The sequence below is a fragment of the Trachinotus anak genome, unplaced genomic scaffold (genome assembly GCF_046630095.1).
Source record: "Trachinotus anak isolate AG129_WGS33_773 ecotype Australia unplaced genomic scaffold, CSIRO_AGI_Tana_v1 ptg000013l, whole genome shotgun sequence".
Taxonomy (NCBI): Eukaryota; Metazoa; Chordata; class Actinopteri; order Carangiformes; family Carangidae; genus Trachinotus; species Trachinotus anak.
This window is the reverse complement of record NW_027273864.1, coordinates 1,092,149-1,104,879: the sequence shown is the minus strand read 5'-3', so window position 1 is coordinate 1,104,879 and position 12,731 is coordinate 1,092,149. Positions and strand designations below refer to the sequence as shown.

The window sequence follows — 12,731 nt, the reverse complement described above, 5'->3', positions numbered from 1 at the left end:
AATTCATTAATCATTAATAATTAATTAATCACATGTCTCCTGATTATTTGTTTTGTCTGACCTACAGTCTAAAACCCCCAAAGAAAAAACTGAAAACAATTAGTTGATCGAAATCAATCAAGAAAAATGTTCAAATTTGCCTCCTGACCACTACATTGAGCTAATTTTCATCTCAGCTCTTTTCTGGGTAAGGTAGTGGTAGTGGCCCTACTAACCTTTCAATAATAATACAATAATAATTTCACTGGTGGGAGGAAATCAAAAGAAATTGTATTGTAAGTTGATGTAATATTTTGACAGTACAAAAAAAAATGACTGTGTGTTTATGAAAATTAAACAAATATAAGCTTTTTTTAATGTTAATATGAGTCACATGGAGGGTGATCATTAGTGTGAACAAAAAAAATAAAAAATACTCTTTTGTAATGTGTGAAGTGTAGGCTAAGAGAAGGATTTTTGAGGGAAGGTGCCCCCTCTGATATGAGGTAAGAAGCCCCCCATGCATGGTCATCAGAAAAGGGAGAGAAAGCACAACCAACAAGCTGCTTTGAAACAAGTAAAACAGTAAAAAAAAAAAAAAAAAGGAGGAAAATGGCATACAAGGTAAAAAAAAAAAAAAGTCTTGACTTTATAAGCTTTTGCTGTCACATTTACCCAGCACTGCACCTTTTCAAGCCACTGATTTCCATAATGGCCCCATAGCTCCCCAGTATTGATTACAGCTTCCAGCAAACCTTCACCCACCAGCAGCACCAGCAGCACCAAAACTCAATTTCAGTAGATTGAGCCAACTCGCAGAGATTATGCATATGAAACATAAGAAAGAGCTGCAAGTGAAGAGGATAGACAGCAAGAGACAAATGAGACGATGGAACAGAGAGGAAGAGAAGCAGCTGCCTCGCTGCAAGTAATGAAGGCGAATAAGTCGATTCTGATTGGAGTGGAGTGGGGAGTGTGTAGTATGTGTGAGCAAGGCCAGTCTGTCCCTATTGATTTCAGTGTGCAGTTCTACAGCCGTGACACCTCTGCTGTAACTAGGTGAAGCTCAGATTTCTCAGATTTGAGCTGTGGCAGCCAATAATGTAAAACAGCAACTGGCTGGTGGCTAACACACTGAATGTTTGAGTCAGGGCTGATGGGGCTGGTCGGGTCTGTCTCCTGTGAGGCTTGATTAACAACTGGGAAAAGCAGGCAACTGCCTTGGGCCCTCTAACAGCCGGTGACCCATAATCACTACATGTCAGTTAGTTTGTGGTATAATGTATGACTCATTTATTTTGGATATGAGTTCCACTTTGTTTTAAATGTAAAAGAAAAAACTTGTAAGAAGTTCCCTACAGAACTGTACTTTGGTTCTGATAATATGAACTAGGAAATAGAAAATAGAGTTTTCACAAATGATTAATTCCAACAAACTTCCAGTGTAACCTGTATTCTATTCAGTGCACAACAGGTCAGCTGAACATGCAACAATGTAACAATTGGCTAAAGGCAAACAGCAAATCATTCAACATATGGAGACGTTTCCAGTAATAAATAAATAATGGCCGAATATTTACCTAGGTTTAAATGGACATTTCCTTTAAAGCAGAGGCTCCTGGTATTGTAAATGGGCTAGCAAATCATTTTCATTTGCAAAACAGTACAATTTTGGTGATTTTTTTGTATCATATTGCATATAAAATGTTTTCAACTGCTTTAAAGCAAATTTACCTTTAGAAAAAACATGAATAATGTTCAAAAACTCTTTGTATGAAAGCCTATCACTGTGGAGACTGAGGACCTTCCTACATGCTTCCTCTGCTTTCATTTCAGTCCTGAGTGTTTGATCATCATCATTAAAAGGCATTATTTGGCCCCAGTATCATTATGGGGTTGGATGTGAGTTGCCAACATTCTTGAGATTTCTAAGTAGGCCACAAGTTGGGACCCATTGCTTTAAATATATTTCCTATTGCTCTGTTAATTTATCAAATTACGTTCAGGAAACTAGATAGTGTGAAATGTGTTACTGTGGCAGACCTGCAGGTGTGGGGGTTAGTCCCAGGGAGAGAGGAAAGGGGAGCAGACAGGAGTTTAGTAGGTGAACAGCCTCATATGTGAAGGTAGCTCTGGACATCTGCCAGAGGGCAGTCATCCAAATACCTTGTGTTGGACCTGGGTGGGGTCCTGTAGGACAGAGTGGGCTTTCCAGAGGACTTGGAGCAGATGTTCACAATATTCTGGAGGCACGTCTTGCTTTGGATTGTTACAGAGAGAGAACGCATGCTTTTAATGACAGAGCTGTAAGCTGTGTGAGGGATACTTCTGGGATTAGGGGGGCACAGCCCTGGGGGGAGCCAGTAGATATGTGCTGGAAGTCAGAAAGCCTTTCACTGTCTGTCTATAGTCCACAGAATTAGTTTTTTTTGCCATTATTTCGGCTGTTGGGTGTTGAAGGCAGACGAGACATCAGCACACAGAAGCCTAGATGATGTGCTGGAGCCAGACAAATATTCAGTTTGAAAAGTTTGGCTTCTTCAACTCGTCTTTAAGCAAACAGAGTCAAAGCAGCTGTCAAGTTGGTGACGTGGCTTTTCATGATCCTCTTGAAGGTCTTTATGACAACACAGGTGGGGGCTAGAGGTCTGAGGCCACTCAGGACCTTGGGGCTGTGCTTCTTAGGGATGGGGGTGATTGAAGAGTGTTTACATGACAGTGGGACTGTGGCAGCTCCTGTGGCTCCTCCTCCTAGATGCTCAGCATAGTATTTCAGTGCATGTTATGATGTTACCTGGGCCGGGAGCCTTTCTTGGCCTGTGTCCTTTTCAAGCACCTTACCACAGAATCAATGCTGACAGTGATGGGGTCACCTGGTGTCAGGCTGCTGATTGTGTCTACCATTTGTGATCGATGATCTTACTCAAACCTTGCGCAGAAGGAAAATCCACAAATCCATAAAGCAGTAAGAAAGGAGCATTTATGGAGCCGTAACTCCAGCCCAGCATCAGAAGAAGTAAATCACACAAACATTAAAGGACACAACTTGGAAAGAGGTGTACAATATGGTTGCATCAGTGACCCAGTTAATAAACAGGCAGGTACACTACATGGCCACATGAGAGTTGAAAACCATCATCATTTGCTGCTATAACAGACTCCACTCCTGTTGAAAGACCTTCCACCAGATTTGGAAGCTGGCTGCAAAGATTCTCTCGCAGTCGGCCATATAATTATTATAAATAGATGGTAGTTGGCAGGATGTGATGCTTGTTTGTGTTTTGTGGTGAGTTTGGATGAATCTGAAGTTGTTACAACACACGCAGACACACACAAATACACATACACACGCTCAGGACATTTGACTGGAGTGAAGCTGTACTTGTTTCCCTTGCTGCCTGGTGTCGTGAAATGAGCTCAGCAACGTGAAAGATCCTCTTTGATCTCCCACAGGGAGGAGGAGGAGGACAGAGGACAGAGGGAGGGATGGAGGGAGCACAAAAGTCAGCAGAGAAGAACAGATGGTGAGAAAGAGCGAGGGAAAAGCAGGCAGAACTGTAACCTTAAAGAATCTAAATCCTGGAACAAAATGTGCATGTATCCCAAGCTGGAGTTGACGTGTTTGAATATTCTTTAAAATTAAAGACAATAATCGATTACCTTTTCAATCATCTCCACACTGACGGGAAAGAATCAGTGGTTCAAAAAGCTGTGAAACAGCATTTAGATCAGAGATGGCAACAATGTACGAGATGCAGCCTTGTGTCACATCAGCTGATTTCACTGATTACCTTCCAACCACACAGGAGCTAAAAGTAATCAGAGAAATCAGCCTCTTTAGCATTTGCTTGAAATGAAAATCTGATCACTGATTCAACACGACTGACGAGGGAGGGAAAAAAAATGGTGGCATGTTTACTGCAACAGAATCTCAGTGGTGCACAGATCTGGTTGGAGACTTCCCCACCCTCTGTATTGTTGTGTGTTTGCCATACTGGAACATGACATTATTCAATGACGCACATTTAAGAAAGCAGATCTGAGCCCTCTGCCATCTGTACAGGCTGGCTGCCACTGAGCTGACATAAATACTCTGATATATTTAGGCTCCTTATATATGCAGAGCACTGCAATTAGTCACTTCACACATTCACCAAGAGCTACAGTAGCATGATTGAGTACAAACTGCATTGTCGACACATCCGCACTATTTCAATTACTGCATGCTGTCCTCAGCCTCTGACGTGGGAGGTGTCAGATCTGTGTACTGATGCCTCCTGAAGCCCACCACCACCACAACACTACCACTTTTGGGAAGACAGTCTCATTACCAGCTGCGACAGCGTGTGGCTGCTTCTAAGTACTCGTGTAATAATGTGGTAATAACAATGACTGCGTGCTCATGGGTCGGAACATCAACATGTTGACACACAGACTGGTGTGATCCTGTCACAAGATGGTCTCTAGTTTAACCCTTGTGTTCCATAAGTCCCCCCCCCACCTCTCTCTTAAGTGTGTCTGTATGACCAATAAACAGTACACACACTGTACTTTTATAGCGTTATTCTTGCCTTATCAACCACTCTACCTCTTTACAATTCATGCCACATTCATCCATTCACACACACACACATTCATACGCACACATATGGAGCAGCCATCAGGGCAATTTGGAGTCAAAGTACATTTAAACATGTTGACTGGAGGAGCTGAGGATTGAACCTCAGACCTTTTGATTACCTCCTGAGCCACAGCCGCCCCACCATCATTAACAAAAGAGAGAGCACATATGTGTAAAAGCATTAGCGCTAAAAGCATCTGTGTTACCTAAGAGCAGCCGCATACAGTAAAAGTCCCTGTGCTTTCTGTTCCAGCTGCTTCTCCACAAAGATTGGACTTTTTCTTTCATGCTTTTAAGCGTCTCTCTTTTCTGTCCACTGTATTTGCTGACAGCAAGGCGGCGAGGAGGCGAGCAGAGGAAATGAGAGATACTGTTACTTAACTAAAGGTCTGGACTGCAAATATGCTAACCTCACCGAAAGGAATAAATTGGAAATCACTTGAGTCTTTTTTAGAATCAGAGAGAACTTGAAGAGCAGATAATTAACTGGCAAAGGAGGAAAAAAAACCTAACAAGCAGCAGACTTGTACCTTTACACATTCACATGAGTGAATGTAAAAAGAAAAACATGTTAAAAGGTGTGTGCAAATAAGGTGCAAAGACAGAGTGTTTTATTGAAGCTGGTAGTTGGTACAATGTGTTGTTAGACTGAAGGAGTGGTGACCATGGAGATGGTTAATAGAGGGATCAGTAGTCCTGCTGGACCATTGAACACACAGGAAGAAGAAATGTGTTGTGTGAATGCCTCAGATCTCAACCCATCAATGACATGTCCTGTATTAAAGAGGCACAATGATTTTTTTTCTCAGTGTGTGAAAAACATTTTCAAATTTAAAAATGCCATTAGTCCTCTAAGGTCAAAGAGATGCAGGCTGGGAGTCCTCACATAGGCCAGAGTTCTGCACTGGACCTGAAATGGACACATGAAAACCCACCTGCACCTGGCATGCAGACATTTGCTTTCAAAAACAGAGACCTAGTCTCAAACTTTGTCTCCAAAATCTGACTTGTTCTAAACCACTGAACCAAATAAATCCAAACACCAACACTGGAGGCAGTGTGCTGCCCCAGCAGTCAAGCAGCACCCGAGGGGGGGGGGTGTTCAATTCAAATTCAGAGGTCCACTTAGACTTACTTTTCTTATAACTTACCTAATAATAACTATATGTCCCTTCCTCGTTTGAAGAGAGATTGTGAAAAATGTGCATCTTCAAATACAGTGGTTAATTTTAGAAATATAAAATAGAAGGTGTAGCTCCAGTTTCCCTTTTTCTCCATTTCACATCTTAACTGTCTCAACCATTTTTATAATAAACAGTCTTAACACATCCTCAACTGAACAGCTTTAACACCTCTCTCTCTCATACCCCACTCCCCATCCATTGTAATGCCTCTAGTGGAGCTCTTATCTATGTGTGTGAGTGTGTGTGTATGTGTGTATGTGTGTTTGTGTGCGTGTGTGTGTGTGTGTGTATGTGTATGTCTGTGGGTATGGGGGGTAAAAAGAGTCATGGAGGATGAGATGCATGTACATACACTTGTGTGATTATTTCTGTGTGTGTGTTAGTGTGTGCGCGCACATGTGTGAGTGTGTGTGGGTTTGGAGGGCAACATGGGTGAGCATCTTTTTATTTAGTACATTTAATTAACCCCAGCACGCCCATTTAATACCACTGTCTGTGATGGATAGAGTTTATTTTCAGCTGGGGGATCAGGGGCCAAGTTTGCAGATTGTAACTGCTGCTGTGTCAGAGCAATGGTTCTCTGGTTTGTCTCACTGTGTTTGATAGAATATGAACTCGTCATCATCTGCTCAGTGATTCTGCTGATCGGAACAACTGAATCCTGTTCTGTTTCCTTCTCTTGAAGAACTCAAAGATCTCCAGACCTGGCTGCTGATCTATCACTCTACCATGAGCTCAGCTTCCCATGGTGCTTTATTTATTTATTTAGTTCATATGTCGATTTAGATTAGATTTTTTTGTTACCAGGGTCCCCATCATGCCTCGGCTGTAAGCACAACATATACTCCCAGATAGCAAGATAAATCTGGCCCGTAGCTGGGCCACATACTTGTTTTGGCCCAGTATACACCTGGTTCCACGACCCAAATCTAGTCGATATATAGTATCATAGTCAGATGCTACTTCCATATCTGGACTAATTCTGGCACACACAGAAAATTCTCTGGTTGTCAGTCAATACCGGAGGATAACAGCCCTGATGTGGAAGTATATGGCCAGACTTGGGCCAAGGACCTGGGAATATGTTGGGCCAGAAGTTTCATGTATTGCCATGAGGTCAGTCAGTCAGTCACCTGTAGACTAATATTATTTATATGTTGCAGCTGCCATGAGTTGTTGTTTAATTTATGACAATGGAAGTACAGACATTAATGGGGGTCACTGGCTGCTGGAGTTCAGCACTGTCCAGTTCAGGGAAACACATTACAGATAGAAAAGCCCATGACACACAACAGCCTCACTGGACCTGTCACTCTCCTTCTTTTCTTTCTCACCTCTTGACCTCAGTGAAGTGAGTCATGTTATCAGCCACATTTTAGACCTATGTTTAACTGTGAAAAAAAGAACAGTTTTTCTTCCATGAAATGTTTGTAGAGAGCAGAGAGCAGGTACAAACCACAGTGGTAACCTATTTCAAATCACATTGTACCTGCATGCTGCATTTTTCTTCCAATTAAATAAACCTTGTAGATTTTTTGGTTCTAGGCTATTTACTCGATATTTGTTTGATAATTTCCCAGAGGTGTCTCACTTGAATGTCGACAGGGGAAACTTTAAAAAGCTATTATTGTTTTTTAACTTGGTCTAACTGAAGCCAGCGTGGCCCTTGTTTTTGTCGACATAATTACTCCTCCTTGGCTCTACCTGAACTGCAGTTCACCTTAATGCTAAATGGAGTAATTAGCCTGTGGAGACCACCTCCACCAGGCTACAAATAGATCCTAACCCTCAGAGAATGTCTGGCATCACACACTGCTGTGAACCACAGGTAGACAGGCCTAATGAAAGGATCCTGTTTGTGTGTGTGTGTGTGTGTGTGTGTGTGTGTGTGTGTGTGTGTGTAAAAAGAAAAAGAGAGAAAAATTTTATATTTTTACAGTCCATTTGCCACACAACAGCTAATATACCAACTATGTTTCCTTGATTTTAATTTCATATGCTGCTAATCTACTGATCATGTAGTGGTGGAGGTGTGAATGATAATGTTCGGAAGCAATGACATCACTGAGAACGTTTTCTGTATTACACAAGTGCTGTGGGAGTCTGAACAAAACCATTAAAAAGTTTAATGCTGTTGTCATTGCAGGTGGATATTGTGCTGCAGGACCAGATATTTTAGTCACAAAATAAATAAAATAAAACTAACATTATATTCTCATTATGTTAATAGAAAATATAGGTTCTTTCAAAATTGGATTGGATTGGATTGGCTTTATTGTCACTGTAACAGTACAAGTACAATTGCAGTGAAATTACAACAATCGCCCCGTCAACACATAACATAACAGGATGACTGTAGCAAAAAAGGGGGGGGGGGGGGGGGAGAAACATGTGGAGAGGAGAGGAGAAAAAAAAGAAATAAACCCAAACTATACTCCGGGGGGGGGGGGGGTGTACAGTGTGGATTTGATAAAAAAAACCTCGGCAACATAAGCATATATAAGCACATTTTACAACATATCGACACAAACAACTTGCTCCAGGGGAGGGGGGAGGGGGGGGGTGGTTCCAGTGCAGACAGGCAGCCAGCCTTAGCCGCCGCCATCGGACCACGCCCGCCGCACTGGATGGGAGGAAGCGGCGAAGGCGTGGGATGGGGTTGGGGGTTGGGGTGAGTTGCATATGTACATGTGAGGAGTGCCGTGGATGTGTGTGTGTGCATAGGCCTGGAGAGTCGCTTCGTCTAGTTCACAATCAGTGCCTCAGTTCGCAGGGTGTCATCGCGATAACACAGCAAGTTGCCATGGAGACATCCTTGATCGGGTCCCGGACGGAGTCAACAATCAACAGGTGTCCATGGAGGAGGGTGGGAGGGGGGGGGGTAGGAGTAGAAGCGTCTCACTGCAGAGATCTCGTGGGGGAGTTGTTCCAGCACCGGCCTTGGCCAAGGCTGGTGCTGCGGGGGCCGGAACGCAGATTAGATTATGATTGTTTGGGTTAGGGCGAGCAGTCGTATTTCAATAGACACAGCTTACTCTGTTAGTCCATTCTGGTCATGCGCTCCTGTCACAAATTAGCTGTAAATAAACATAATTTGTAGGAAACAGAGTAGAATGTATCTATTCTGTAGATGTAAAAATGTGTTCACCTCTGGGCAAACAAATTCTGTGAATTCTGTGAACGGAAAAGAAGTAAACAGAAACATTAAAAGTGATTAATTATTGAATTATTAATCCATTCTTTTTTAAATACAATAAATGGTAATTGCAGTAATTGTGGCATGTGGAAAAGCCACTTGTTCAACACTCAGATCTTCATGAACTCACTAGGATCTGTATGGAAGCCCAGGAGATGTTTTGGCACTGACATTGCACTGTCCAAACAGCATCTATAAGGAAGGGTCATCACATTAAAACTGAGCTCTTTGGCCACAATCACCAAAGATGTGGCCAAAGAGAAAAGCATCAGTATCTGATGAAAAGAAACATCTTGCCAGCTGTTAGCATGGGGGTGGGTGTATATATATATATATATGAATATTCTGCTTCAGGGTTGTGTGGCAGCCAGAGGCACAAGAAACATTGCACAGATAGAAGGAAGAATGTATTCCATTATTCCACTGTAAATTCTGAATGCAAATATCATGCAGTCAGTTCTATCTACAATAGATCAATGATCCAAAGCAGACTTCAAGATCCACCATGAACGTCTTCACAAAAACAGCCCTCACAGTCCTCTGACTAGAACATAACTGAAAATCTGTGGGTAGATCTGAAATATGCTGTGCATGCAAGACAGCCTAAAAACATATCAGTGGGGCACAATAAGACGTGTGTAGGTAATAATTCCCACCTGTGTCCTATTCTTATGTGATGCGTTTCTGGGAAGACAGTGTTCACTGTCGTTAGAATTCAGGGTACAGTGTTTTTCATTACCAGTTATTGTTAGGCAGTAGCATCCTTATATCACCAGTAGATGTCAGCGTTGCTACGTGAGCAGTCTCTCACTACTACTAGGGCTACGTTGGAAACTGTTTGGAAAAGGGCAGGAGGCAAGTAAAATACTTGGCAGATGATTGGACGAACCATTTGCAGTAGAAAGGTACCCAAGACGAAACAAAACACAATAACAAGCCACAGTCTGAGGAGCAGTCTGGAACGCTAGTTAGCCAGATAAATAAACTTAATAGGTGCGCTTATGAAAACCGAATCAGTAACTTGTCCATAGCTGCCTGTAGTTCTTCCAACACAAGACACTGATTGGTCTGCATTGCTGTGGTTAGGCGACAAGCAAATAGCTTGGAGGCTGGTTAGATGGCTTCTCGCCTGCAGGAAATCCAGCTGTCTTGTGAGGTTCAGGAGGTGGTAATTTCAGTTTAGATCTTAAACATGCTGTGAATTTCAAGCAATCCAGCCTCTACTTGTCTCAGAACTCCAAGCAAGAAAGAATGGGTAAAAATACAAGAATGAAGAACAGAAGGAGTTTCAGCTGCTAGAAAAAGTGTTTGCCAGCTGTGATATCTGCCACAGGCGCGGTTACTAAGTATTGATTTAGTTGGGTGCCCAAACTTTTGCACATGCCACAGTTATGGTTATTTTTTTCTTTATTTTAAGTTAATTAAATAAAAAGTAACAGTGCATAAACACAACGGCTCATTCATGTTTGCTGCAGGGGTTGTTTTTATTTCTTTTCACTTCAAAAATCAACAAATTATGTAATTTACCCAAAGGAGCCCAGACATTTGCATACAACTGTAGCTAGCTACCTGCGCTCACACGGTCTGTGTGTGTGTGTGTGTGTGTGTGTGTGTGTGTGTTCCTGAATGTGTATGTTTGTGACAGTTTGTTTCAATTATCATCTCCCAGTTCTTTCATCATTCCTCTTCCCACAGTATGTGGCCAGATTAATCAGTGAGGGGACGCTAGTAAAAAAGAAAAAAGAAAATGGCGAGGGCCCAAACTGACCCCATGTTCCCCAGTGTCTATGAAGGTCAGTGCACAAAGTAGAACACACCTGGCATAATAAATACACTCCAGGTGTAAAACCAGTAACATATTCTGAACAAATTCTTTCTTGTCTATTTTATTTAACACTACTGCATTTGAGACCTTTAGGTTCATAAGTAGTCTGAATTTTTCTTCATCATTCCTGTAAAATTAAAACATCCATCCAAGACAAGCCCAAAATAAACCGAAACAGTTTGGAGTACATACATGGTTTCGGTCTCTTTTGAAAAGTAACACTCTGATGTTTTTTTTTCCTAAGAATCAATTCAAATTCGGTAACAATACCACAGAAAATGAATATTTCACACATTTTTCTGAGGGTAAGTTGAAACGTTTTCCAGAAGATTCTCCACAAAGGAGCCTTGGTCACATACCTGGGATAAAAGGCTTATGAAGGCTTGAGCATACAGTCACAGTGAAAGGTGACTCTTAGAGGCATCATATCTAGATTAACTATTAACACAGAGTAACAGAAGCATAAACGTTGTAGTCATTTTTTCCCTTGAACATGAAAAAAAAACAAGAATAATTAGTGTGGTGGAAAATATGATTTATATGAAACAGAATACAGCTAATTATTCACATTTACAGTTTTGAGTATTTGGCAGGTATCTGTCTATTTGTCTGCCTGTGTGTCTGTGTATCAGTTTTCTTCATGTAACTTGACATGAAGAAAAAAATGAACACAGATGAATAATCATGTGACATAAACTATGATATTATCAGTGACATCGCAGAACACAGCAAACTATTTACAACAATTAACGTTCACAAACGAAGACACTTGGGGACAGTTTGTGCGTGTATTTTTGTGTTGTGACAGTGAACGCACCCTCTGAACTGATCGTGGTTCTCAGAATTTGCTTGGCTCTACAAAGCGCTAGTCATCAGCACAATCGGTTTCCATTGGCTCGATCTTCATATGAGAGCAGAGGGGCAGGCCCGTTCTTTCAATGTGGACTCTGGTTGGCTACTGTATGCTGTGAGCAGGACATGGAAGCTCCTTTTGGTCAGATGAGGTGTCAATCAACAATCAGAGGCAGCTGCATGATACATCACTACATGGCTGAAGTTTACGTGCGAACAGTCATGGCAGAAAGGATGCGCTTCTGCCCGATATTGAGAAATGATGCAGCAGCATCCCGCATCTTTATTGATGGAATAATGTGATTTGGACCAAATTCTTTACTGGACGGCACTAACTGGAGCTTTACCAATATTGCAAGAGCCTTTGTGTCGGAGTTGTATGAGTGAGTGGGGGACAATGACACTTCATGGGTGAGTGGCTCAGTTTTTCATTAGTTTGTTTGTTAGTTGTTGGTCTGACAGAGGCATTGACTGTAGTTGCTGCTATGATTGTATGGTGAAATGGTTTGCATCAATCGAATCACAAGAACCTTAGCTTTCCAAAGCTAAGTCACATAGGCACACACTGCCACACAGGCGCTGTGCGCAGGCTGGAGGAGTGTGTGTGGTGTCCCGCCGGCGGGCGGTCAAATATTAACTATGTAAGTATTACTATTTCTACAGATGTGTTTGATGACTCTGTGCTGCCTGTGTTTATTGTGTGTCATTATTATTTCACTAGCTCTTGCTCTTGTGTAGTTTGTTGCTTGATTTGACTACAGCAGTGGGTGTTATGAGCCTGTTATTTTATTGCTGCAGTGTTGTGCTGCTTCCTAACCTGCATGCCCTGTGCATCTGGGGAAATTCTCACTGATCTTATTCACAGAATGATATTTATTGTTATTGTAAATGAATAAAGCCACAAATGCTGAATATTAAGTGTCAAACTAACACCGGGGTTGAAAGATTTTAAATGATGCTCTGATTTAATGGGAAGTAGCCATTACATGTATTTGGGTGTCTAATGTTCTGTTATAGCTGTTCAAGGGTTGTGGTCGATAAGTCTTCTTTGCTTAGGAAGGTTCCTAACAGTGA

At 41.9% G+C, this 12,731-nt stretch overlaps 1 protein-coding gene across 3 annotated transcripts in view; it reads left to right on the top strand.

Moving 5' to 3' along the window:
- The window catches only part of LOC139630080 (receptor-type tyrosine-protein phosphatase gamma-like), a 454,916-nt gene that overhangs the window by 46,513 nt on the left and 395,672 nt on the right, over positions 1–12,731 (top strand). The window contains exon 1 of one of the 3 annotated variants that reach the window (XM_071493179.1): positions 11,843–12,068. The exons of the other annotated variants lie outside the window; for them this stretch is intronic. Coding sequence (XP_071349280.1) covers positions 12,065–12,068 — 4 coding nt within the window. The 5' untranslated portion in view covers positions 11,843–12,064. Of the gene's footprint in view, positions 1–11,842; positions 12,069–12,731 lie in introns of those variants that run through there. 3 annotated transcript variants of the gene reach the window in all.